Source organism: Chelon labrosus, assembly GCF_963514085.1.
Source record: "Chelon labrosus genome assembly, chromosome: 16".
In the NCBI taxonomy this organism is placed as follows: domain Eukaryota; kingdom Metazoa; phylum Chordata; class Actinopteri; order Mugiliformes; family Mugilidae; genus Chelon; species Chelon labrosus.
The window spans coordinates 235,017-262,908 of record NC_140349.1 but is presented as its reverse complement, the minus strand read 5'-3'; the positions used below and the strand labels follow the sequence as shown (position 1 = coordinate 262,908).

The 27,892-nt window shown below is 45.8% G+C and overlaps 1 protein-coding gene and 1 long non-coding RNA gene across 2 annotated transcripts in view; one reads left to right on the top strand and one right to left on the bottom strand.

Moving 5' to 3' along the window:
- LOC311501693 (semaphorin-6D-like) overlaps positions 1–26,442 on the top strand; it is a gene marked incomplete at its 5' end in the record, with an annotated part of 29,053 nt that extends 2,611 nt beyond the window's left edge. Inside the window, 14 exons of the mRNA XM_084563657.1 lie at positions 4,638–4,728; positions 5,733–5,855; positions 6,346–6,434; positions 6,525–6,614; positions 7,071–7,198; positions 8,612–8,743; positions 8,829–8,984; positions 9,631–9,804; positions 9,926–10,066; positions 11,160–11,237; positions 15,838–15,896; positions 16,029–16,082; positions 21,931–22,181; positions 22,835–26,442. Of these exons, the coding sequence (XP_084419783.1) occupies positions 4,638–4,728; positions 5,733–5,855; positions 6,346–6,434; positions 6,525–6,614; positions 7,071–7,198; positions 8,612–8,743; positions 8,829–8,984; positions 9,631–9,804; positions 9,926–10,066; positions 11,160–11,237; positions 15,838–15,896; positions 16,029–16,082; positions 21,931–22,181; positions 22,835–24,412 (3,144 nt within the window). The 3' untranslated portion in view covers positions 24,413–26,442. The remainder of the gene's footprint in view (positions 1–4,637; positions 4,729–5,732; positions 5,856–6,345; positions 6,435–6,524; positions 6,615–7,070; positions 7,199–8,611; positions 8,744–8,828; positions 8,985–9,630; positions 9,805–9,925; positions 10,067–11,159; positions 11,238–15,837; positions 15,897–16,028; positions 16,083–21,930; positions 22,182–22,834) is intronic.
- LOC311501741 lies at positions 11,283–15,943 on the bottom strand. Its single transcript, XR_014699527.1, has 3 exons — positions 14,994–15,943; positions 14,659–14,914; positions 11,283–14,060 (listed from the first exon to the last, which is right to left on the bottom strand). It is a non-coding gene; the product is annotated as an uncharacterized lncRNA (long non-coding RNA).
- Positions 26,443–27,892: the final 1,450 nt, after the last annotated feature.

Here is a 27,892-nt window from a genome sequence, read left to right as displayed (position 1 = left end):
TAATCATTAACTAAGAGCTCAACACACATCGACGCTGTCTAGGCTGCAGCCGTCTGTAGGTCTCATTGACTTCTCTCCATTCAAAACAAGGGCCTTGGACAGAACTGTTAATTAGCCTTTAATTGGTCTTTAATTAGGGCCCTAGCTCTGAGGCATCATGGAGCCTTTAGTTCTTCAAGGAAATATTCTTTTTCTTAATTTTATTGTTGTACTTTGACTTCACGCCATCAACATGTTCAAAACGCCATGAAACGTAGAAGAAAAGTCAAACCAACAGGAAGTCGACAGTTTTTCTTTTATTGGTGAAGTTTGACTGAACTAAAACCACTTTTGGTTCCATGAATTGCGAATCGTCGTTACTCACACATGCATCGTCCAGTCTTCACCGATCTTCACATCCCAGTCTGAACATATGCAGTATGACTATATGACTGTAATGTATGGAGCGCCACCTGCTGGCAACAGGATGAACAGCCAGATGTAATCAGCAGGATCACACCAGTGTTTCCTCTAGGATTTTTTTTAGCAGTGGGGGCAGGCCTGCCGAAAGCACCCCCCCCCCCCCCCCGGAAACGTCCCACCCGCCCCCCGGTCCCACCCCGCCTAGTATGAAACGGAAATGACACAGCGCCGAATAGCGTTTGGGTGCTGTTGTTACAGAGTGAGCCAGACTGACGAGCGCACAAATGGGTCACACCAGCGTTGTCTACTGTCTAATAGCTAATGTAATATTGCACATATTTTCGTCCTATTTCAACTAAAGAAACAAGGTTAGGCTACTTAAAGAGACCCCTTCCACTCATAAAATATGTTCTAAATGGCATAAATAGGCTAGGCTACTGCCAAATACGTAACAACTTGTAAATTGTCAGTAGGCTAGGCTATCCTTGCCTATAGATTAGGGTAGGACACTCACGTGTAGGCTACACTGTCTGCTTAATTTGATCTTGACATATAGGCTAAGCATTCTGTAGCCTAATTCATCGCACTTCACAATCGTTTCTTTTTGCTAATTTATTTTCACATTTAGCAGCAGGGGTAACAACGTTTCGGTCGTGCGGCCTTTGTGCGTGTGTGTAGCCTAATTCATTAAAACCTAAACTTTTCTGTGTAGGCTAATACAACACAACTACCGTAAATTCCGGACTATAAGCCGCTACTTTTGTCACTTGCTTTGGACCCTGCGGCTTATACAACGGTGGATGGATTTTTACAGCTAACGGTCACCAGGGCGCACTATCATGTCATAGACGATGACACGAGGATTAAGAACTGACTTTTCTGGTTATTTTGATACAGTAAGCGGCCGTGTTACTACTACTATGACTGCAGGAAGTGCGCTAGGAGCGCACCGTTGTATTATTTGTGCACTGCACGAATGCTGTTTGTAATGTCAAAGATGTGAAAGTTTGATCGATTGATTTTTTTGTTTGATTGATCGAAAGATTTATGTTTGTCAAATGTAAATAAATGGGACGCTTTGCGTTTCCAAACAGTCATTTCTGTCCCGACAATCCCCTCCGTGGTAGAAGAAACCCTTACGGTAATTAAACATTAAAACACCAGCGGCTTGGGTGCGGCTTATAGTCGGGTGCGGCTTATATATGGCACAATCTGTAGTTTCCCCCAAATTTAGCTGGTGCGGCTTATATTCAGGTGCGCCTTATAGTCCGGAAAATACGGTATTTACTTTAACATCATTACGTCTATTACTACATCTATAGACTATTTCCAGTTGGTATTATATTAGTGACTCACTTACCGTTGTTTCCAGATGCTTTGATATCAGGACGTGAGCTGACAGAACTGACAAGTTGAACGTTGTCCAATTAAAACGGACTCACCGCGGTGACGTTTTTGGTGGAGCTGTTAAGTTTAATAGTCGACTCAGAAGAAAGCTAACGTTTTGACAAAAAGCTACATCAACACAACAGTAGGCTATGTGGAGTTAAACTGGACAGCCCCAATAACCTCTGAATAGTTCTACTTGTTAAATTGCAATGTGAGCGGCAGCCAACGGGGGGTGCATCATGTCGGCAGGATCATTTAAAAGGCAACCGCGACTATTGTGCGTCTGCCCCATTTCTGATACAGCGGCGGCAGAAAATTAAACCGTGGCGGGCCGCCGCTCCAAAATCAACATAGAGGAAACACTGCACACTGTGTGGCTTCAGCTCATGTTCATCGATTGCAGTCCTGACAGGAAACTGATCTAAATGCCAATACATCCATGTTCCTGCATCGTGTTCTAACCCTAACCCGTCAGTCTTAAACCAGTTGGGCCACGGGGAAGGTTTAAAATACTCCATGGTGTTTAAAAGGTCTTGAAAATCTTTACATTGAGTACTTAAGGAGCAGCTTAACACCTGAATAGTTTCCCCTGGACCTGCAGAATGAGACTTTGGTTCATGAGTACCTCCAAGCAGACAGCTATGCACAAACTCCTCAACCTACAGCTCTGGTTAGATATGAGACGTCTGAGTGAAATCAGCTGAATCAGTTTTTAAGTCACAACATGGTCCATTAAGACAAGAAGTGACTGTTGGTTGTGTCTGCACCAGTCAGAGCTGCTCAGGTGGTTGTTGTAGAACTGGATCCATGTTCTGGATGATGCTTGGTTGCATGTTGTCATGGCAACTGTCAGTCATCATGATGTCATGATGTCTTCCAGTTTCTATAGCATCTAATAACTCCAACATACATCAGCATTTATAGGCTTATGTCTCACTTCCTGCTTCCGGAACGCGGAGTAGGGAAATAGAACTTCCGGTCGTTGCTAGTGACGCTACTGTAACGATAACAACAATGGCAGCCTCCACCCGCAGTTGTTCTTGTAGTGTAATAATAATAATAATTCTCAACTAACGTACAACTAACTCAACTAACAACTAACGTAACAACTTCACGTAGTGACCTGGAGCTTCTCTGACATGCTAGCGACATTTACATGTACAGCTGCTACCTAACTATGCTACCAATCTTGGGGCTCGTCAGGCAAGGTTTCGGAGCCACTGAGAAACTAAATATGTATTCCCACCAATGATTGTAAATAAAACAAAATTCGATTAATTAAAAAGGGTTAGGGTTGTGTTATCTGACACATGTATTACACTTATCTCTGCTATATAAATACACTTGACTTTGACATTCAAGCTAGCTAACGTTAATGAAGGTGAGTCAGCGTAATTGAAAATGAATTTCTCCCAGAAGAACTTGTATCCCTTCCTAAGTTTGGACGTTTCTACTTGAGAGTGTTCATTTACAATCCGAACCACGTCGTGGTAGGTGACTTCAGGCAAGTTACGGAGAGACTTGGTCCAGTGGTATTTATCGGCCTCCGCCATTGTAAAAAGCTAACCGGAAGTGTCGTCTCCCCACTCAGAGACGTTCTTCGATATTCAATTGTTGCGTGACATAGGCCTATTAACTACCTAAAATGTAAGTGATGTGTACTATAGCCCCGCCCACTAATGCAAAGGGGGCGGGGTCTGTGACCTATACTGCAGCCAGCCACCAGGGGGAGCTGGACATGCTTAGAGGAGCTGTCATGGCCTCCACTGGTTCTACAGACACCATGGCCCAAATTAGCTCATTTTCAAAATAAAAGCACGAAAGCTTTTAGTTGACAGTGTTGGATTTTTTTTTTCAAATGAGGCCAAAGAAAACATGAACTCATTCAGCTACTTGCTGCTGATATGAAGTTTCTTAGTGTTTCCTGTAACCTGCCTGTCATCCTCTCAGCTGTAGAAGCTCTTTGTCTTCAGCGTTGGGTTAATGAGGGAACAGATGTCTTTTATTCTGGAGGAGCCACCTGCCGTGGCGCTGGAAGTTTGACTGACAGACGCTGACCTCGTTTAACAAAAACAAGACGAGGAGCTTCTCTTTGAGTTTAGAAGAGTGTGGATCTAAAAGCAGACACGAGGCTCAGACAACAGAGACGTCTGCTCTGGTTCTGTGACTGATGGCACAAAATAAAATCAGGTTGAACTTTGTAAAGAGCAGGAAGTCATTTGAAAGGGTTTTGAACTCATATCATGAAGATTTAATCGAGACAAAATGCTTTAGAAAGCTTCTTTGCTTCGACTGTTAGCATGTAGCCGTTAGCTCACCAAGGCTGCTTCATGCTGACAGACATTCATGATTTAGTCTAAATCTTTATCTTCAGGTGAAGTCCAGTCCTGCTGAGGGTTTTATTTCCCTCCTCCCGTCCTCCTGTCCTCTAAAGGCGCCGCTGAGCAGAGATCAATAAAGAAGAAGAAACGTTTAATTAAAGTGATTCAGTGTTTGATTTAACGTCCTCATCCTGCTGAGTTTACAGCCAGGACATGACAGGAGGTAGAAATATGGAGGTGTTGTGGAGAGAGAATTAAAAACAGAGAGCCAGGTCAGGACCGACTCCCTGAGGTATATCTATGGTTAGCATTTAGCTAACGTAGCTCCAGAGTGGACTGAATAAAGCAGCCAGCCTGAGACGAGTCTTTCTTTAATTAGTTTTAAATAAAATGTGCTGTTCATCATCATCATCATCATCATCGTCATCATCGTCAGAGCTGTGACAGATGAACTCACTGTCTCTGACTTTTATTTTTATATCATTTCATCTTTATAAATCCTAACTTCTCCTCCTCCTCCTTCAGATGACCTCCATGGAGCAGGTTGGAGAGGAGGTGGTGGGTCAGGCTCGTTGTCCCTTTGAGTCTGGTCAGTCCAACGTGGGACTGTTCGCCGGTGAGTCCACATAGAGTCCTGGTGTGATCTGGTCTCTATTGTCCAGATTAAACAGGTCCAGGTGTGAACACTGATCTGGTCTCTAGAGTCCAGGTTAAACGGGTCCAGGTGTGAACACTGATCTGGTCTCTAGAGTCCAGGTTAAACGGGTCCAGGTGTGAACACTGATCTGGTCTCTAGAGTCCAGGTTAAACAGGTCCAGGTGTGAATACCGATCTGGTCTCTAGAGTCCAGGTTAAACAGGTCCAGGTGTGAACACCGATCTGGTCTCTAGAGTCCAGGTTAAACAAGTCCAGGTGTGAACACTGATCTGGTGCCAGTCCACATGTGGAGGTGGTCTGGGACACATGTGACCTCCTTCCTTTGGTAGTGTGAACACACAATGAGTCCTGGGTCACATTAAAGACCACCTACTCAACAGGGCTGATCTGAGGAAGAGGAGTTTAACTCATTCATTCAACCACTAGTAGAAATGATCACATGAATCAGTGATGTCTGTTCATTAGTAATGAGAGCCTTTTAAAAGATTCTGGTCTTGGAGCTGAGAACCAAACTAAACTAGAAACTAATCTGAACTAGAATCAACTCAGAAATAAATCAGATCTTAACATGTGAGAGTCTTTCCATCTTGTTCCAACATCTGGATCATGTCTCCAAGTCAACCAGCAGCTGTTGATGGTTCTGATCCAGCGGTAGGTAGAGATCCATTAGAGACAGCAGCTGCTACAATATTCTACTGACCACATGATGGCGCTGCTGATTTACAGACACACAAACTGAGATCAGATCTCAAGTGCTGGCTGGGGACGCATGTGGAGACACATTTAGATTAAAACCAGGTGGATGGACAGGTGAGACCAGGTGAGATCAGGTGTTGATGTGTCGTCTGAATATATTTCTATTTTTATATTTCCTTCCGTCTCAGAGGTTCATTCTCCTTTAAATTCATGAAGTCATTGAATGAATCCAGTTTCTCTGACCAGACACACGTCACCATTTCTCAGGTGGAGATTTCTACTCGGCCACCATGACGGACTTCCTGGCCAGCGACGCCGTCATCTACAGGAGCCTGGGAGATGGACGACCCGTCCTCAGGACCGTGAAGTACGACTCCAAGTGGCTCCGAGGTAAAGAGCAGAGATAAGTTTAATATTTTTATTTAGCTGCAGGAACGTTTTCGTCTTTCAGTCTTTTACTATATAAAGATGGAAAAAACCATGTGATGGATTCAGCCTCTTTAATTCATTTAAGTCTTTGACCCGCTCACATCAGCAGATATTGTGTGATTAGTTTTATGAGTTAAATATAATTAATCTATTAAAACAGTTTTACTCATAAACATTTAAAGCTGAACCCTCTGGCTGATCTGAAATGTGCCAAACACCTCAACCATCTGATCCTGAGGTTGAGGTGTTTGAGATCCTGCAGGACTGAGTCTATCTGCAGCTTCCAGTCCTTCTTGAATCACGGCGGCCATCTTGATTAGTCTCATTAGTAGCTTAATGAGGCTCATTTAAACCTGTGGTGAGGTGCTGAAAGGCATTCTGGGAAATGTGAGAGGTCAGAAACAGGGAATGGAAGCAGCCCTTGTCATCATCGTATCCTCTCTCTCTGCAGAGCCTCACTTCCTTCACGCCATTGACTACGGGAACTACGTCTACTTCTTCCTGAGCGAGATCGCTGTGGAGTACACCGCCCTCGGCAAGGTACCCGAGGCACTCGAGGAGCTGACGGGGATTACATCTTAATAACTCTTACGTTAAATGAAATAATGATTTTCTGTCTCATGTCTCCAGGTGGTGTTTTCTCGGGTTGCTCGTGTTTGTAAGAACGATAACGGAGGCTCGCCCAGAGTTCTGGACAGATACTGGACTTCCTTCTTGAAGGTGACTTCACGGTTTCCATATTTAATTATTTGACTGAACTCCAGGTCTCATGAGAACAAACCTTTGAGAAAGAAATACTGTGTCCTCACTGAGACGCTTGAAGGCTTCAATGTCTTTTCTTTATAAAAAAATAACTGGGAAGGACCTGAAGCAAGCAGTTGATGTGAGGAAACCCACCAACATCTCAGAACTGAAGTGGTTCTGTTCTGAGGAATGGGCTAAAATTCCTCCAAGCTGCTGTAGACCACTGATCAGCTGTTACCAGAAACATTTAGTTACAAGGAGGTCACAGCAGATACTGGACACAAGGAGGACATGATATGTAATATTGGCTCATTTTCTGTGTTTGGATTCTCTTTGTCTACTTTCAGGACTTGTTGAGTTATTTTTGGAGTAAAATCTTATAAATGTTTAAAGTAAATGTTAAAATAGATGTCTCTGGTGGTTTGTGTCCAGGCTCGGTTGAACTGTTCGGTTCCTGGAGACTCTTTCTTCTACTTTGACGTTCTTCAGTCTCTGACCAATGTTCTGCAGATCAACCAGAGACCGGCCGTGGTCGGAGTCTTCACCACTCAGTCCAACAGGTACGCATCAGGTCCAGGCTTCTCTTTAACGTGAGAACTGCTTCAGATATTTAACCCTCAGAGGTCTACAGTATAATTGGTCGTTTTTTACTACTTTTGGTTTTACCTTTATATTTCATCTTAACAACAGTTTACCTTGCCTTGTTGGGTATCGTTCTTTTCAGCACAACCTCACATGTGTGACTTTACAGTTATTTTTTCATTCTGACGAACTGTATTAACACAGTGGACCTAAAACACTGTGGTCCTTTACACTTTTCACTGTGAAAACCACAAACATATTTAACCAACCATTTTTATAACTTAGAATGTAAATCTAAACTGTAAATTTCAAAAGCTTATATAAAAATTTAGCAAACAACAAAGTTATTTACAACTATTTACATTGAAATACAGGAAATTAATCAGGCATTTTTTGCACAACTACTTACCACCATCTGCAAAACAATCAGGCGTCACAATAAGTAATGTCTAATAAGTAATGTCTAATAAGTAAAGTCACAAATGTCTCAAATCCTAAAACTCAGTTCTCTCTCTCTCTTCACCGTTGTCACTCCCACAACCTTTCCCTCTTCCTTAGCAACCATTACCATATAGTTTCTGATTGGCTGATGTGATGCATTTTTCCACCAATAGGAAAGAGGGTCATGTTTTTTTTTGGTTTTTGCTTTTGATCAGCTGAAGCTGGCTAGCGCTCTCTGCTTGCTAGCGTTTTCTTTTTCGCCGTATCTTCCTGCACTAAACGCCAAACACCAAACAATATTCAGGAAAAAGCATCCTGTAAATTAGTTTAAATAAGTCCAGCTTTACTTGGCCTATCAACACAATTTAAAAACTGGTATATAGTTTCTACACAAATTGAAACGGAGACTCAGTGAGACGTCGTCTTGCTGCTACATCGTCTTAAGTTGGTCATGTGATTTGGATGCGCTCCGTCAACTCCAGAGGCTCAAAACTACTCTTGGAACAAGAAGTCTAGTTCTTTTTTGAAGTGAAAAATATTTCTCTGCAGTGAAGACATATTTTAGGAAAGTAGGGACATAATGTATATTTAAAAAGCATTGGACTGTTTTTAGAAGACGAGAGCATCTGTAGGTCGTATTTCCTTGTAGGAGTGTGGTGTTTTAGACAGAAGCTGTTGGACTATTTATAGTTCTTCTGTCTTTATTGGTAGGAAACACCATGGGAAGGTGTTAATAGGTGTTGGGATTAGCTTCTTTTTCCCTTCTCTCTTTCTGCTGCTTCTTCTTGGTCTAATACTCCAGGAGACTGACCTCATCAGCGGCTGCTCCTCTTGACTTCAGGTGTAGCAGTAGACAGGATCTGGTCTGGAGGGAGTCACTAGTTTTAGTTCAGGCTCAGGGGGACCAGGCAGGTTTAAAAGTCTCTTGTGTTTCTCTGGTGTGTGTCCAGTATTCCCGGCTCGGCTGTTTGTGCCTTCTACATGGACGACATAGAGAAAGTGTTCAACGGGAGGTTCAAGGAGCAGAGGACCAGCGACTCGTCCTGGACGCCGGTCCCTGAGGAGCAGGTTCCCAGGCCGAGGTGAGACACTGGGGCGGAACAGCCTGGTGATTCCAGGATGACTGCAGCTGCTGCTTGAAACCTTGTGGTTTGTTCTGGTCTGCAGACCCGGGACGTGTGCAGGCGACGGCCCGGCTTCAGACTACAAATCATCGGTTCAGTTCCCAGACGAGATGCTGACTTTCATCAAGTCGTACCCACTGATGGACGAAGCTGTTCCTTCTGTCAATGACCGGCCCTGCTTCACCAGGACGTCCAGCAGGTATCATGAACCTCACAGCTGTGTGTCCTCACTGCTACTGCACTACTAATGTCTGAGGTTGACTGTGAGCTTAACGTCTTAGCTTAGCTTAGCTTAGCTTAGCTTAGCGTCCTGTGCTGCTGATTAGAATCAGAGCTGATTATCTTCACAGCTTCGGGTCAGGATGGATTCACTTCAGCTTCTCCTCTTCTTCTTGACCGCTCACATCTCTGTCTCTGTTATATCAGACCTCATATAGAACAACGTCCACATGGACCTCAGAGAAACTTTGATCTGTTTTAGAAGTGCTTTGAGCTTTCACAGGTGTTCATCATTAGTTCATCATCATCATCATCTTCGTCATCATGTCTTCTTCCTCTTCCTCTTCTTCTTCTTCTTTGTCTGAAGAGAGGTTGTCCTATGAACAGTTCACCAGACTGAAAGTAAAGTGTTATTTAAACTTAAGGAAGGTAGATTCAGATAAAAACATTTAGCCCAGAACCTTCAGAGATCCACTGAGGAGAACATTTAGAGGATGAAGAGACGTCTCCAGGTCATTCTAAATGTGGACGATAATCTTCTGTCTCTTTCACTCACAAACGTCTAGTTCCCTAAAAGAATAAAAACATGTTCTAACCCAGTAAACTGTCCTTTTTCCACCCACCAGGTCCAAGCTGACCCGGATCGTGGTGGACGTCTCTGCCGGGCCCTACAAGGACCGGACGGTGATGTTCCTGGGCTCAGACGACGGACGGGTTCTGAAGGTTCTGGCCAGCACTCACCCCAATGACAGCTCAGGATCCAGACTGCTGGAGGACATCGACGTCTACAACCCGTCCAAGTAAAGACCTGCTCTCACAGGACTGCTTCCAACTTGGACCTCTAGTCGTCTGGATTAATGTCAGAGGACGTCCCATGTGAACAGATCTACAGACTGACTTGTCCCTCTGTCCTTTGTCCAGGTGTAACGTTCAGGGGCAGGAGGACAGGAGGGTTCTGGGTCTGGAGCTGGACAAAGACCATCACTCCTTGTTCGTGGCCTTCAGCAGCTGTGTGATCAGAGTTCCTCTGAGTCGCTGCAGTCATCATGGATCCTGTAGAAAGTAAGAGTCAGACGTAACTGAGATCAGATAAAACCTCCAGGAACTGGGATGGACGGGATCGGCACAACCACCGTACCACCACACCACCAATACCACCAACACCACCATACCACCATACCACCATACCACCACCATACCACCACCATACCACCAATACCACCAATACCACCAACACCACACCACCACCACCATACCACCACCGTACCACCACGTACCACCACCGTACCACCACCATACCACCAATGCCACCAACACCACCATACCACCGTACCACCACCATACCACCACCGTACCACCATACCACCGTACCACCGTACCATCATACCACCAACACCACCACACCACCATACCACCACCGTACCACCATACCACCACCATACCACCAACACCACCAACACCACCACCGTACCACCACCATACCACCACCATACCACCAACACCACCAACACCACCACACCACCACCATACCACCACCATACCACCAACACCACCAACACCACCACACCACCATACCACCACCATACCACCAACACCACCAACACCACCACACCACCACCGTACCACCACCGTACCACCACCATACCACCACCATACCACCAACACCACAAAACCACCACCGTACCACCATACCACCACCGTACCACCACCATACCACCACCATACCACCAACACCACCAACACCACCAACACCACCACCATACCACCACCGTACCACCATACCACCACCATACCACCACCATACCACCACCATACCACCAACACCACCACACCACCATACCACCACCATACCACCACCACCGTCTGCATCTAACATCAACTCTGAGAACAAAATGTTCAACCTGCTGCCTGATACATCCACCATAGTATGTGTGGCTTCATGAAAAGTTGGAAAATATCTGCCTTTCTAATTTCAGTGGTTTTAAGTTGACTAAATTAAACTATAAAAACTTCAGATTCAAGCATTTGTTCTAAGAGGCGGTTGTGTCATAAACGGACCGTCTGTCTCTCCCTGTCTGTCTCTCTCTCTCTGTCTCCCTGTCTGTCTCCCTCTGTCTCCGTCTCTGTCTCTCTGTCTGTCTCTCTCTCTGTCCAGGGCCTGCCTGGTGTCTCGTGACCCATACTGCATCTGGCTTCGGACTGGGACTTGTGCCAACATGGCGCCGGGTTTCAAGTACGTCTCATTTCCTTTTTGTGTCCATGGATGTGACGTCCTATAGAGCTCTGACGTCTTGTCTCGTATATGTGACGCATGTAAACCAGAGGATGGACGGTTGCTGCAACGTTTGTTGCTGTAAACCTCTCACCGTTGAGCTTGGTTTGTTCTCTGAGGGCTTATTTGGCTTTAGAGTCAGTTTCTCTGCACTGTGAGCCTCAGTGGCCACTTTATTAGGTACGTCTGTGAAGGTTCTCGGCCATATAAAGAATCAGCTTTGAGATGTTTTAAACCAGACTCACCACCAGTCTGAAGAAGCTTTTTACTCTAGTCCTCTGGTGGTAGGAACCAAAGTGGTGGACAGTGTGTTTGAGTCACATGTCAATCAACTGGATCAGTGGCTCCCATTGGTTCAGATCAGTTCAGGGTTTCATTCATTGGTCTCACCTGGTTCAGTTACTTCCTGTTCCACCCACACATCCCAGTCCTGCAGCTCAGCAACAGAATGACCCCTAATGAGTTTTAATGATGATGTGGAGGGAAAGTCTTCAAGGTTCTGTTCGTGTTCATAACAGTTTTATTCAAGTATAACATTCTCTATTAACCCGTTTTCTTCGTATAATAATTTGAATGTCTTAGTCTTAGATGTTTATTTCTTTGCTGTATAATTATTCAGAGTAGTGATGCATGAACAAAGATCTCACGACTCTCCAGTCATCATCTGTTCATGTGTTTCTCCTGCCCTCAGACTCAGACATTTACTGCTGCAGCCATTAGACTCCATGTTTAGTGATTCTGTGCTCAGTGGTGGGGTGTCCCGTTGGCCTGTGGGAGTTTCTAACTGATGGTATTTATGGATGAGGAGGCTGCAGACGCTGCTCAGCTCCTCCAGGATTAAAACAAGCCCCAAGAGGCTGGCGTGGAAATGATATCGCTTCGATTTGTATGTGGAGCGGGAACGGTGGAATAACCGACAGTTTGGCCTCAGATCGATCGGCGTGAAGCGCTGTGGAGTGGGCGCGAGCTACCCGATACTTTGGAGTTATTGATTGGAAGGAGGTGGAGGGAACACATTTGATTTGAGAAGCTAGTCGCTGCTGCAGAGTGAGTGTTTCTCCTCCTGCCTCAGCATATTGATGAACTCCATTCCATCTTCAGCCTCGTGTCTGGAATTTAGAGTCAGACTAAAAGCTTTGGGGAGTTTGGAGAAGCACTTAAGGAGCGTCTGGTAACTAGAAACCAACCAATGAGGAGACGGCTGAATCTGTTTCTGGGTCATGGTTTGGTCCGTTCCTGGTTCCACAGAGAAAACAACAGGAATGAATTAGATGTTTTGTTGTGATGCTGAGTGATCAATGAGTGCTGATGATATTCAGAATGAATCATAATAATCTGAACAAAGGAAGAACGGATGGTTTGCTGGGCGATCATTTAAAATAATTATTGCACCTTTGTGTGTTTTCTGGATGTGTTTTCATTGTCAGTCTCTAATCATCTGAACATCTAACATGAAGGAACCATAAACGACAGAGATCACGCTGCTGGATTATAGAGAAATCAGTATCTAAACCTCCATCTCTCCAGACACACATCTAATGACCACAATCTATCAACGTGTTTAATTCATTTAAACAAATCATAACCTCCTCAGCCTGGGGTGGTGCTATTGAGATTTCCTCCATGTTGTTCACACATGTAACTCCCCAGGGAAACCAGTCACCAAGGCATGCTACATAGCAATGCTAAGCTAACTTCACTACTAGATGGCTGTATTGTGTTAATTATCTGTAGCAACACCGTTAGACCACTAGATGGAGACAAAATGAAGGAACAGGGCTCAGATTCTATCAGTCCAGTCACCATGTGGTTGATAGTTGATGTAGAATCATGTGGATAGACTCTAAAGGACAGAAGATAATAAAACTAGATCAGTTACATTTATTGTCAGTTGTTTTTGGATTTGATGAAATATTGAGACAGAAGAAGAAATTCTTAAAGATTATCTGCTTGTGTTCTGTTAGCTGAGGCTAGCTGATTAGCTCCAGCTATGTGATGCTTGGTATCAATGGAAAGCCAGAGTGGAGCAGACTGGATTGTGGGTAATGTTCCATTTTGACTGTCCAGGTCACAAAATAATGTTAGCCACTTATTTAGCCTAAACAAGCTAATGTTAGCCACTTATTTAGCCTAAACAAGCTAACAGCCTCATAAAGATAAACTCTAAGTCTCTCAGATGACGTCTATGACTACTGTTGCTCTTCTGTCACTCATCACATTAAGCCCCGCCCACACGATCTGATTGGCTCTTTGCTGGAGCAGAATCAGTTCCTAATGGAGAGTTATTCTGGTTTGTGAGTTAAGGGAAAACCTCTGAGCAGCATATAAACTTGATTTGTTGGAGACCCAGACTTTAACGATTTAATACATGTTTCAGTAACTCTCTGCCTTCTGTCATATCTGAGTTTCTCACCTCAACATGTTGAGAATCTGACTAGTTTATTTCTTTCAGCTGGAGCCTTAAATCTCCTCTGATTGTCTTTAAGCTTTTTCCAGACAGCATATTAACTATTCATGCCTCCTAGGAGTGAATCCTAAAGCTCAGTGGTTGAGTGTCAGCAGCAGGTTCCAGTCTTTGCTCCTAGACGTCCGTCCGATGCGAATCAAATCAATGTCCAACACAAATATTCCAGCAGACGTCAGAAATCCCTCCATTGATCTGCACTCAAACTCAGTATGCTGCTCTCAGCTGTCAGCTCCTTTTATTTCTCCTCTCATCCATCGATCTGAGGCTTCGCCGGGTGGTGGTGGTGGTGGTGGTGGTGGGGGGGTTCTCTTTTGAATCTGTTGAAGGAAAAAAAAGTCAGCATTGAGCCTCGTCGTCTGTAACCTGGTTGTTTTTCTGCTGAGGAACTGACGCATGTTGTTATTTGATGATGAGGAACAGCGAGGAAGATCAGATCTTTAGTTGGAGTCTCTCTTCTATTGTGGTCATTTTACATCAAGTCCAGTGTTTAGAAGCAGAAGAGGAGAGAGGAAGATTAAATTGGACGGGATGTGGAGATGAGGGGAGGCTGTGATGCAAGAGGAGGAGAGATAGAAGAAGAAGAATGACAGAAAACCATCTGTGTCACCGAGTTAAAGACGGATTTACAGCTCTGTTCCTTTTAATATTAATTATCTAATAATATGTAAGTAGGAGCATGACACAGGTCTATGTCATTATGTTGTTGATTATGTGCTGAATCCATTTATTCATTCATACATTTATATAGAAACGCTGGTTAGAGGGAAAATAAATCAAAATGTATGATTGAAATATTAAAAACCCTTCTGAGAGCGTGGATTAGATGAACTGTGATCAGCTGCTTCTAAAAGTCTGGTTTAATAAATAAATCACTGTAATGTGTTTAGAGTTCATAGGAAGAGAACAGCTCAGAACCTTCGATGTCCATCGTAACCGTCTAGATGTCCATCAGAATCTTCTAGATGTCCATTGTAACCGTCTAGATGTCCATCAGATCCTTCGATGTCCATCAGAACCTTCTAGATGTCCATTGTAACCTTCTAGATGTCCATCAGATCCTTCGATGTCCATCAGAACCTTCTAGATGTCCATTGTAACCTTCTAGATGTCCATCAGAACCTTCTAGATGTCAGGGTTAGGGAAGTCTGAAGTCAGGAAGAGGAGGAAGTAGCTGCAGAATAATAAAGGGGAACTACTGTTTTTTACAACCTGGACCTTATTTCTGGCATAAAATACGATTGTTTACTCACCCTTATAACTTTGGTGTAATTTGTAGTCGTTGGGGAGATATTGAGATCCGCGTATATCCATATAGTGGGAGTGACTGGGGCGCTGAAACACAGTCTCTAAATAATGATGTGACGGTCGGCTTGTTTACCTGTAATTTGCTACTGCTATGGTTCGTCCACGATCTCAGGATTGGAAAAATATTCAGCCACGTTGCAAAAAAACTAGCAGACCGCTACATGAGCGAGGCGTTCAGGTGCCCAACAGCAGTTGGGACTCATAACACCGTCCTCGTGTTCTCCCTCGATTTGTCCTCACTTACAGCTCAACCCACGCTGCTGGAGAGATGAAGGGATGGTGGTGATGGAGAGGTAGATAGTGAGCGGCTGAGGGGGTGGAGAGGTAAATTTAGAGCAAGGGAGGATTTCTACCAGTTCACATGCTGACGGGATGAATGTGTTGAGTTTAGGAACAAAGTCTTCCTTCTATATCCTGGACATTGTTTTGTCTTTGAAGGTTTTCTCTTCCTCGTTCTCTGACCTCTAAGAACTGATTTCAAAGTCAGGTGTATGCGCTGCTTCAGTTACTGCAGCCACTCTGTCCTCTGATTGGACGACTGTCGCCTCCTGTCCTTTAATTGGACGACCAGTGGAAGCCGACCTCTGAGTCCGGCCTTCGACCCGAGCAACGAGCCGCAGACCAACTATGTGACTAAGTCTAATCAAACATCGTCTGAGCTTGTTATCCGGTCGCCGTGGAGTTTCAGCCCTGATTGAATTCCCAGGCAACAGTAGCCCATGGCAACCAACGAGAGAGAATGCTGTGTCTGGTCCATGTTTCATTCCTTTGTCTTGTGTGTCTGTGCAGGGCCGGGTTTGAACAGGACATTGAAGGAGACCACTCGACTAACCCCAACAGCTGCTATGGTGAGAAGCTCTACCACTGCCACCCAAGAAACGACCTGAACTCTCCTCACTGTGGTCACATCGGGTGGGGGGGGGGGACTGTGAGTCTTTGTGCTGAAGGACAGGACTTGACGTTTGTCGTCTTTCTTGCAGCCGATGTTTTGGCGACGACACGGAACCAGGAGTCTGCAGCCGACTCGGCCTACGGTAAGAAGCTCTGCTTCATGTTTCTGGTTGAGCAGCAGAGGATCATGGGAAAGAGACAGAGGGAGTGTGGCTCGATGATGGAGCTGATCTTGTTTAGGCTAACATAGCTGCTAACGTAACTACTCACATTATCTTGTTATATTTTCATGCTAATGAAGCAGCTAATGCTAACGTGTTTCAGCATCAGTAGCTGAAGAACGCTCAGGTTTAGTGGATGTAAGTTTATCTGGAGTCTCTCTGTTGGGAACTGATTCTGCTCCTGCAAAGATCATTGGGGGCGGAGCTTAATGTGGTGATGGACAGAAGAGTAACAGTAGTCATACACATCATCTGATTAGTTTAGATGTCTCTGATTGGTTGGAGGAAACTCTTTAGACAAACACTGTCTGGTCTCTGACCTTCCCTCATCAGCCCTGATTGATTCAGCCAATCAGGAGTCTCCACACACACTCACACACACACACACACACACACACACACACACACACACACACACACACACACACACACACACACACACACACAGAGAATGAGTCGGCCACATTGATTGACCCGGTCGATAAAAACATGACATGGAGCTCAGTGGGAATCAGTCAGAGGTGTGTGTGTGTGTGTGTGGTAGTGTGTAACAGTGTGTGGTTGCTTGTCTGAGCTTGTGTCGCTCGTAGCTCGTAGCTAACACATCCTCTCTGCTTGCAGTCTATGCTAAGCTAGGCTAACTTCAGCTCTACACTGTAAGGTTCCTGAGGAGGACTACTTTATTGCCCTAATCTACAGGAGGAAGTGGTTCCTCGTCATCCAGGTCCTGGTACATCCAAAAAAAAAACAAGTCTGAACCTGAAGATTTCTGGATTTAAAACGTCTGATCTAATATTTAATGAGAAGGAAGTGATGGAGCTCCAGGAAATGCTCGTCTTATCTTAGTTTCACCCTGCAGAGGGCGGTCTGACGCCAGTAGCATTACATCTGACAAAGAAGAAACAAACAAGCAGAAATGAATCTAAGAAAAGAAAGTAAAGTCTTTAAAACTGACGCTCTGGATCAGTGGATCATCTCAGGATGATTTTTGTTTTATAAATTACAGACGTGACTGATTGACAGGGATTAATGGGGCGTTCTATTTGTCCACCGAACTCGGTTTCCGGAGTTACGAACCGGAAGTTGCAAATAGAACGCCCCCGAGGTCGTATATACAGGTCGTCAACTCGTCGAGGCTCAGAGGACCCCGAGTTCAGTTTCCAAGATGGCTACCACGAGCATCACACGTAGTAAACATTGTGGTTTTCTACTATTTTAAGCACTTTTGTCTTTGTTGTAACCAAATGTAGAAGTCGTACACATAGCAGTGTATACGGTTACCTAATAGGCATGTCGCTACAGCTAAATACCGCTTAATAAGTTATTTTGTAGCTTGTGCAGTTTAAATTGGCTAGAGACGCTCCATGTTGCTATGACAACAATGCTGAGTCTTGAGCAGAAAGCGGAGCACTAGCCTATCGTTAACGTTAATCAAAACGGAATATTCAGATATCAAACTGTGAAATATGTTTGTGTAATATGTAGTGAACATGTAAAATCCGCCGTGGTTTCACTGTAAACGAGATAAACACTATAAATGTTACGAACCGTCCAAACTGCCTAGTGCAACCAAGCACATTGAACCACACTGATGAACCACAAACTTTGATTGTAGCTGTACTCTTTCAGAGCTAGCGCAACAGCGACTTTCCTGGAGGCGTCCATCTTTTCTCCGACCTGTCCTAAACAGAACGCAAAAACCCGCTGTAACTTGTTTTCCGACACGGATGTGACGTCACTCCCGAGTTGCAAGTCGCGCTTACAAGACAAATAGAACGCACCATAAGATGACATGATTATACATCACTAGAGGTCTCAGGTCAACCTTACCAGAGAATCAAACAGCTGAATAAATAACAACAGAGACGTCCACTGGCATGACAACTATGTGAATCATGAATTATTGACCGCCATGATTTAAATGTAACAGTCCTGCAGTAAAGTAAATAACACAAAACCCTTTGATTCCTGCTGAGGACGTTCCAGCTGAACCCACCGACCCGTCCATATCGTAGACGTGTAAACCAGGCCGTGTGTTCTCCAGTGTTCAGGATTTAAAACGTTCACTTTGTTCTCGTCAGTAATGAAACCTCTGGTAGAGTTTCTTCAAGCTAAAGCTCAAAGTCGACATTTTCCACACACTTAAACGCTCGTTATCTCTAACAGCCAGAGCTCAACCATTATGAAGTTAAGTGAATTTCCAGCTCTGAGTGGGTTTAATGTTGTTTTTTGTTCCCTCAGCTCCCATTAAGTGGATAATGTAGAGGCTAAACAGCAGCTTTTAAAGCTACACTCTGCAGCAGCGTCAGCATAATCTATTCCCTGACCCTGACCCTAGCTGTGACCTTCACCCTAAAACCAAGTCTTAACAGGTTTTAACTTTAGTATTCTGTCGTTACATCACATCATTACAGCTCTAAGTTTAAATTCCCAAACCAGAAATTAAATTAAAGCCGTCGATTTAAATATAGAAGCTACATTAGTTAGTAACTGGTGGAGGTAGAGCAGAGAGCAGAGGTAACGGATCATCCAGAACCTGGATCCAGTTCTAGACTCAGTTTGACCAACGGGAGGAGGAAGAGGAGACACGACGGCCATCTTGGTTCTACAGTCTGTGTTCCTTATATTTTGACATTGTAGTCAGTAGGCTATGCTAAATAATGAGAACACTATAATTCGTATTCACAATCTCCAGCCTCCTCAGTGATCCTCCAGGTGAATCACCACCTTCCTGATTCTGCTTCTACATCAACTCAACATCATTTAGATTAGAATGACTTCACAGGTGTACCTAATGAAGTGGCCGGTGAGCGTGTATGCTGAATGTTTGGAGAGCATGGTTGTTCACCTGAACACAAAGGCAGCAGTGCAGCAGCAGTGCAGCAGCAGTGAGCGTCTTGATTGACAGGTCTCTGAGTCGTACATGTTGCCTCCGGAGCAGATTCCTCAGCTCACATCTCTGGAGCTTTACAACCGACAGAAATAGCAGCGAGCTAAAGTCAAACTCCAGGTGTCAAAATGTTTCTGCAGAAACTTTTATGACGACGGAAACTCAGAGACTTTTCAGAGTTTCTGGGTTTTGTGGCTCTCGCAGTTTATTCTCGTTTAAGTTTGGAAACTTTAAAACAAACTCTCTAAAGACATCTCCGCCTCCAGCTCCGCCTCCAACTCCGCCTCCGCCTACTAATCTGACTCTCTAAATGTAGAAATGCAGAGAAAGCCGCCATTAAAAGGTCCAGTGAACGCATCATTAGCACCACTGAGGGAGTGTTTACTGGATCCTTCATCCCCATCATCATCTTCATCATCATCTTCATCATCGCTCAGACAGACTGAGTCGTGGCGATGCTAGTGGTGATGCTAATGGTGATGCTAATGGTGATGCTAATGGTGATGCTAGTGGTGATGCTAGTGGCGATGCTGATGGCGATGCTAGTGGCGATGCTAATGGTCACCACATTGATCTAATGGTGATTCAAGTGGCGATGCTAGTGGCGATGCTAATGGTCACCACATTGATCTAATGGTGATTCTAGTGGCGATGCTAGTGGCGATGCTAATGGTCACCACATTGATCTAATGGTGATTCTAGTGGCGATGCTAGTGGCGATGCTAATGGTCACCACATTGATCTAATGGTGATTCTAGTGGTGATGCTCGTGGTGATTCTAGTGGTGATGCTCGTGGTGATTCTAGTGGTGATGCTAATGGCGATGCTAGTGGTGATGCTAGTGGTGATGCTAATGGTGATGCTAGTGGTGATGCTAGTGGTGATGCTAATGGTGATGCTAGTGGTGATGCTAGTGGTGATGCTAGTGGTGATCTACATGTACTAGACCTCTTAAAGTGAAGACTCCACAGGAACACAGCATCCTGGGAGACCTGGTGTGGTGGTGTTCTCTATATCCAGCCTGGCTCCTTTGATGAGAAGCTTTTCTACAGTTTGAGAACCAGAACCTGAACCAGAACCAGAGTTTGGACCTGAGTCTGGTAACATCTGGATTTAATCTGGTCCAGAGAATACATCCCTCTACATCATCTGGATCCAACCAATCAGAGACATTTAATCTGATCAGGTGATGAGTATGACTACTACTCTACTGTCCATCACCACATTAAGCCCCACCCACATGATCTGATTGGTTCAGCAGATCTTTGCTGTAGCGGAATCAGTTCTCAACAGAGAGACTCCAGATAAACTTTCCTCCACTGAACCTGAGCGTTCATTAGCTACTGATGCTAAAACAGGATAGCATTAGCTTAAACTGTTGACAGTGGTAGAACTAGATTATGATGGAGGGACTCCGTCCTGAGGTCTGACCAGCTCCAGTGGAAACTGGTTCTGCTTCAACCCCCCGGCCTTGTTCTTCTCTCTGAATCTGGACTCGGTCCGTTTGTTCGACTGGTTTAATTTTCAGACAGAGGACGAACTGGTGAGATGGAAGAGAGGCAGATAAAAGAAGAAGAAGAAGGTGTTTTAGAAGAGTTTTAGAAGCAGTGACAAGAGAGAATGAACTGCTTCCATCTGCTTCTAATTAGCATATTAATTAGCATAATATGTTCCTCAGTGTTAGAGTGAAGGACACAGATGAAAGAGTGGAAATAACCAACAGGAAGTGGAGGATGAGAGTCATGGAGTCCTGGTGTTGTGAGGACCAGAGGCCTCATGTACAAAGACTGGTGTGGATTTCCTTCTAAAACGTGGCGCACGCTCAGATCCAGAAGCACATTTCCTTCGTACGTCCCAATCGAGCACGTTGTACCTGACCCCTCCCTGGCCACGCCCCTTTTAAATATGCTAATTATATTTAAATTGACCCTCCACTTGAGATTCCCCTCTCAGCACGATCAGAAAATGAAAACATAAGAATGAAAAAAAGAAGAACTTCACAGAAAGAGAACTGGAGACGCTACTCACTGGACTGGAGACAGACATGTCCTCTTTGACAGCTGTCCTCCACTGGAGTGGAGACAAACATGTCCTCTTTGACAGCTGTCCTCCACTGGAACGTTTTTGTCTGCACGCACCCTTCCTACATGAGGCCCCTGGTCTTGGTGTTAGTGATGGTTAGCGATGGTTGCTAGTCCATGTTGATGGCTTGGATCTTGTTCCTGCCATTCAGCTGACTTTTCAGGACCTGCCTCACTCTCTGGAGGTGTTTGGTTGTGCTTGACTTCCTTTTTATGCTTTTAATGTTCCTACAATAATTGCAACAACAACATCTTAAGAGTTGAGAGACATTAACTATTCATCAGATGAACCAGCAGAGACACAAGACAAATGAACAGACTGGACCCGTCCACTGATGAGGAGACGATGAGGACAGTCTGGGACGCTGGATGTTATTCTGTCTTCCCATCCCTCTGTCGTCCTCCTCCCTTGTCCCTTCGTTTCTCCTCCACCTGTGGTCCACCTCATTAAGTCCAATCCTTGTCTCTCTCTCTCTCTCTCTCTCTCTCTCTCTCTCTCTCTCTTCACCTTGCTCTCACCTTTCCTCCATCTGTTTCTCTCAGGATAAGTTTTGTTGGTTCAGCTTCAGTCTCTGCAGAGAACTCACTGCTCTTTACACAGCGGAGATAATTAGAAACATGTCTATATATACATCTATACATCTATAGATATCTACATAGATGTATAGATGTAGGTCTGTTAGTTGATGGTGATGTAAACAGAAGGAGGTGCTCTACAGATATTTTGTTGGTTTGTCTGCCACCACACAAACACTGTGTCCCGTCTCTGTGTCCCGTCTCTGTGTCTCGTGTCCTCCAGGCGTCCGTGGTCCTCCAGACATGGACCAGCGAGTCGCCGCTAACGTCCACTACACGCTGCTGATCGCCTGCGTGCTGGTGGCCTTCTTCCTGGGCGCCATCTTGTCGGGTTTCCTGGTGTCGTGTTACTGCAGCCGCAGCGCCGCCCATCGGGCCAGGAGGCTGGGGAAGGACCCCGAGGCGTCGCTGCCCCACGCCCTGTCACTGAGATCCCTGGCCAAGCTCAACGGGCTGCTGGACGTCCCGTCCAAGGTATCTGAACCATGTCTGAACAGCTGATAAAAGTAACTCATCACTTACTTAAATCCTGTTAGATGAACTAATTATGAATTAACTAAAGTTCAGTCGACCTCCCTCTAGATCACACCTCTACATCTGGCCACAAGCACCTGTTGTTGGTGTGTTTCGGTTGCTATGGAGACCACTTCCAGTAAAGTTTATTGTGATCATTCAGAGATTATTTAACAATCAGTCATCGTCTGAATGTAGGAGCGTTGATGCTGAAGAGTCAAACAGAGAAATGATTCCAGACGTTGACTCTGATGCAGCTCAGCTGAGTTAATATTCACCTCCCTCCTCCCTCCTCCCCCCTCCTCCTCCCTCCTCCCCCTCCTCCTCCCTCCTCCCCCCTCCCCCCGGGGGAGACATAATAAGCTCGTCCTCCGTCTTTTATTCAGTTCTTACTCTCATCTGTTTCATCCTGAGCTCCATCTTTTCCCCCAGTGTCTCAGAGCTGCTGACCTGTGACCTCTGACCCCTGACCTGCCTCCACTGTATATTTATAAGAGTTCCTCCTCGCTCAGTGTAGACGACTCAGACACTCTCAGTTAAGGTCATGTTGTGTTTTAAAGACTAAAAAGTACTGATAAAGATCTGAGCTCTTCCTCCTCCTCCTCCTCTTCCAGGAGGACAAACTGGACGTGTCCACGCCGAAGATGTACAGCTCCTTCATCCCCAACGGCCGGGGGGAGCCTCACCTCCACACCCCAGGACACCAGGACCTTCCGCTGGGAGACCCGGACCTCAGCCTGTCACAGGTAGAAATGATTCTTCTCTCTTCCTCAAAGTCACGTCTGTCTGACGCTGAAACATCTTTACTGTGGGTCCAGTCTTTGTCTCAGGGGGACGGAGAGCTGTCCGGTCTACCCACCCCGGACTCCACCCCGGAGCTCCCCATCAAGAACATGAAGGCCCTGCGCCAACACCACTACGAGAAGAATCAGAACTGCAACAACCCCCGACCGGGGCCCAGCTCCTCCTCCGGGACCAGTCTGGGCTTCATGGCCGTCGTCGGGAACTCTCTGAGCCAACAGGCGTTCCCTCTCTCACATCACCACGGCAACGGTTTGAGCAACGGAGCAACCCGCGGGGCGGGCCACGGGGCGGGCCACGGGATGGGCACCTCCTCCACGTCACTGCACCTCTCAGAGGAGAGGAAAGTCAAAAATGATGAGCGAGCAGCAGCAGCAGTCGCAGGAGGAGGTGGAAGAGGGGGAGGTGCAGGAGGAAGTGGTGGTAGTGGAGGAGCAGGAGCAGGAGGAGGAGCAGGAGGAGCCCCTCATCACCACCGCTCCCAGCAGTCCCTCCCTCAGACGGTGGTGGACGTGTCGGCGCTGGACGAGCTGCTCAAACACATCCATGAGGTCAGCGCGTCAGGAACCGGAGGCATCAAGGTCCTCACCTCCACCTCCTCGTCCTCCCTGTTCCCCGGGCCGTCCTCCTCCTCCTCTGGGGGGCATCATCCTCACCATCATCATCATCCTCACCACGGTCACCATGGCCAGACCCGCAGTCATCACTACAACCAGCACCAGCAGCAGATCCCTGAGACCGAGTCGTATTACAGCACCTCCACCCTGCCGAGGGACGGCCTCCCCAAACGCCTGGACGCTCCACTTCTGACCTCCACCTCCTCTTCTGCCACCTCTTCGTCTTCATCATCCTCCAACAACCCCACCTCCTCCACCTCCATCCCGTCCTCCTCCTCTTCCTCCTCCTCGACTCCTCTCCAGCAGCAGGTGATTCCAGAGAGACCTGGAGGAGGAGGAGGAGGAGGAGGAGGAGGAGGAGGAGGAGGAGGCATCTCTGTGGCACGCCACCACTCCCAGCGACACTCCCTTATCAAGATGGGAAGTGGGGGTGGTGCCGTTCCTCGCCATCACAGCTTCAACCAGCGTGGGATGCAGCACGTGCACTTTCTAGCCAGAATGAACAACAGCAGCAGCAACAACAACGGCCCCGCGGCCGGCAACTCCAACAGCAACGCCAACAGCAACGGCAACAACAACGCAGAGAGCCGGCGGCCGTTGATCGCCAGCGCCTGCCTGACGCGGCAGCACAGCTACAGCGAAGGACCACATGCACAGCGAGCGCCGATCGTCCGGAGAACGGCGTCGCTTAAACCCCAGGTCCCACCGAAACCGCTCTTCCTGCCAAATAGTGTGACGTCGCCGGCAGCAGAAGCCGGGAAGTTGAACTACTGAGACTCTGGGGGGAAGTGGCTGCTACGAGTAAAGGCCTAAATGAGAGCAGTGATGGACCAGAAAGACAAAAGAGACATTTGTTGTCCCCATCACTGCTGGTTATGACCGTCCTGCTGAGAGGACGCCGTCCGTCACCGAACAAACCTCTGACTGAGGGTCCTCTGGAGATTCTCCCTCTCAACAAACTGGATTAAAAGCAGCTCTGAGGAGTCAGGGCGAAGATGTTAATGATTCAGGATGAGTCCTCCGAGGCCCGAGGCGCCTGAAAAACCTGATTAATGCAGTTTTCTTATGAGAGCTTTGATCTAATGTCCCTCGTTGTTGCACCTTGGCGCGAGGCCTGGACTTCATTTTCAAAGATTTAAAAAGCAAAAGCAGGGAACTGGACTTCTGTAGACCCCGACACGAGCTGAACCCGGGACTGCCGCACTGCTTGGAGTTCAAGTGTTTTCCACAGGAGACATCTGGTGGATGGTTCCTTCTCTTTCCTCTGGACAGGAACGTCAACTCTCCTAAAATCCCACAGAGGAAACAGACAGACTCAGTCAACGTGAAGACGGAGCAACACTCTGAGGAGAAAGACGTTCAAGGAGTCAGAGCTGTGGATCTCAGGCTCCTTTTATACCATATTGGTATCTGAACAACAGAAAGCATGAGCAGGTGATGGATGAGGCATTTCTGATTAATTCATGCTCTCCATTCTCCTTCACTTTAATCATTTGTACGTCCAAACTACTTCATTGATTCTCTTGAATTAATAAATGACTTCATTTGCCCCCCCCCCCCGAACCACGTCACAGTTTTAAAAGTTTTGCTGCTCATCTGAAATGTTTCCTCGTCACCAGCTGAGCGCCACAGACTCGACCAGATGAAGCAGAGTCAGATCTCACATGTTCTCTCCTCTAGTGCAGAGTTTCTAAAGCTGGTGAGTGAAGTCACTGTGTTAGCACGGCTAAAGCTACATTTAGCTAGGTAGAGCGTAGCCTGACGTTCACCTCCAGTCCTCAGACCTCAGCAGCTGTGATAGAACCACATCTGGTCAGACTGTGAACGTTCTCAGTCATCCAGGTCATCCAATATATCCAGTAAAACAAGACAAAGACAGCTGGACTAGAAGACGTCTCCTGCAAGTCTTCAACTCTACGTGACTCACCTGGACCTGGACCTGGACCTGGAGCAACCTGTTCTGATGTTCAGACTGATGTAGATTAGATCTCAGTCCATCTCCTCTGATCAGTGACAGGTTCCCTACTTTCTGAAGGACATTGTTGTCCTTGTAGGACATTAATGGATCACCAGAGAACCACTGATTGGAGACGGGATTAGAACAGGTTCCTCCAGGTCCAGGTCCAGGTGAGTACCAGGTCATTAACAGACTCTAGTCATGTGACTTCATGTCATTTAGAGCTGAACACTTGGAGGAAACGTCTTCTAATCCAGATGAGATAATAATAATAATAATAATCCTTGAATCAGTCCCACAGTGCATCATTGATACCATGACCTGGAAACTGAGGAGGTCATTACAGTTCATCTCTAGAGACACAAGTCTGATAATCTTTAGTTTTACCACTGATGATGTGATACCACAGGTCTTAGGTCCACAGACACAGTTTGGTCTCAACGTTTGTGGAGGTGGCCTGACGGTTAAACTAGTTTCTGTTGATGGACTGATGAGAGGACTCTGAGAACCATGAGATCATTCTGGTGAATGTTTTTTGATCCACTCTGCTTCAGGCTGCCGTCTGTGGGAGTGTTTTTTCACAGTTTCTCTAAAAATACAAAGATGTGAACAGAATGGTCTTTTAGCTCCCAGTGTTTATCAGGAAACCTTTCAGTACATGCAACATGTTGAGGCAACGGAGAGGAGCAATACTGCCAGCAACAGCAATAAAAGTTGGTGACTGAACCGGGATTAAATCCTGTAAATGAAAGCAGGAGTGAAAGTGAAGTTGAGACGGTGAATGAATCCGCTGCCAGTCGTCTCTGAGCTGCCTCCACATGTTGCTGCAGGTTTGAAATGAACGGGATTTATTTTTACATCTGGAAAAGTTCTGACTCAAAAACAAAGATTAAAAACGGTCGTGGTGCCTCAACATGTCCCGTTATCTGTTAATCCAGCTGGCTGATTTCTGAGCAGGTTTGAGCCTGTTCCCTGCAGGAATGATTTCTGCTGCAAAGACACAACTGATAGTCAGACTCAGGTTTGTCTCCTGTGTCTCGTTTTAGGACTAAACTGTGGGACAATTTAAAGCTGCAACAACAAACTGAGTTCTGGTGAAAAAAACAAATCTACTCGCGTTTTCCATGGAACTGTTCCTTGGTGGTGCGTTCAAGGAGGCTCTGAAATCTGCAAAAATACAAAAAGGAATCAGTGAGACATTTATTATTATAAAGGCTCCATGTGTCTGGATGTAGCCGCACAATAAAACTTTAGAAGCATGATTTCTGGAATATTAGCTGCACAAATGCAACAAAGAAACAGTACTAATTATTATTATTATTATTATTATTATTATTATTATGTGTACAGATTAGTTGGTTTCAGTTCAATGAACACTGTGTTATTCCAACTTGCACTAAAAGCTTCAGACCAAACACCAAGCTCACCGACGCCTCATTATTAAACATTAAACTAGTTAACGTCACTAGTTTAGTTTCTCCTCAAAGTCGAAAACTGGCCTCAAACTAAACCAATCCACCTTCTGACACTGAACTCCTACCACATCACAACCGAAGCAGTCTCACTGGTACCGACCCGACTTAAACTAAATCTGCTTAAAATGATTTGTACCCCTCGAAAGAAGAAGCTGCTTGACCTAGTTTCCCTTCACATTCAGCTCATTGACAGGAATCCTGACATTTTCTAACCCCCCTCCCCCAATTCACTCACCGTCCAGATAATCTAATCCAGGTGTTCCAATCTCTTCCATGACCACAGGTGTATAAATCCAGCACCCAGGGATGCAGACTGCTTCTACAAACATTTGTGAAAGAATGGATCACTCTACTAAATATTCCAGCGTCACCTGTCAGTGGGATTATAACAAAGTGGAAGAGATTGGGAACAACAGCAACTAAGCCACAAAGTGTCAGGCCACGTAAAATAAGAGAGCTGGGTCAGAGGATGCTGAGGAGCATAGTGAGCAGAGCCAATCTCTACAGACCTTCAAACTTCATGTGTCCTTCAGATTAACTCAAGAACAGCAGAGAGCTTCATGAATGGGTGGAGTGGAGTCAGACGACAGAGTTACAAATAAAAAAGGTTTGTTTCACTAAAAAAGGAGGTGAGGCATGGGAGGAAGTTCTAGTGTACCATGACTGTGTCTGAATACTCAGGTGTCTCGACAGGAAGTGGAATACCCAGCTGTAAATACCTCCTTAGAATGGAGGACTCCAGAACTCCTCTGGATGTTTGAACGGTCTGTGAGCTCTTCAGGGGATCTGTAAAGGTCTTGAAGGTGTTTGAGGAGCATCTAC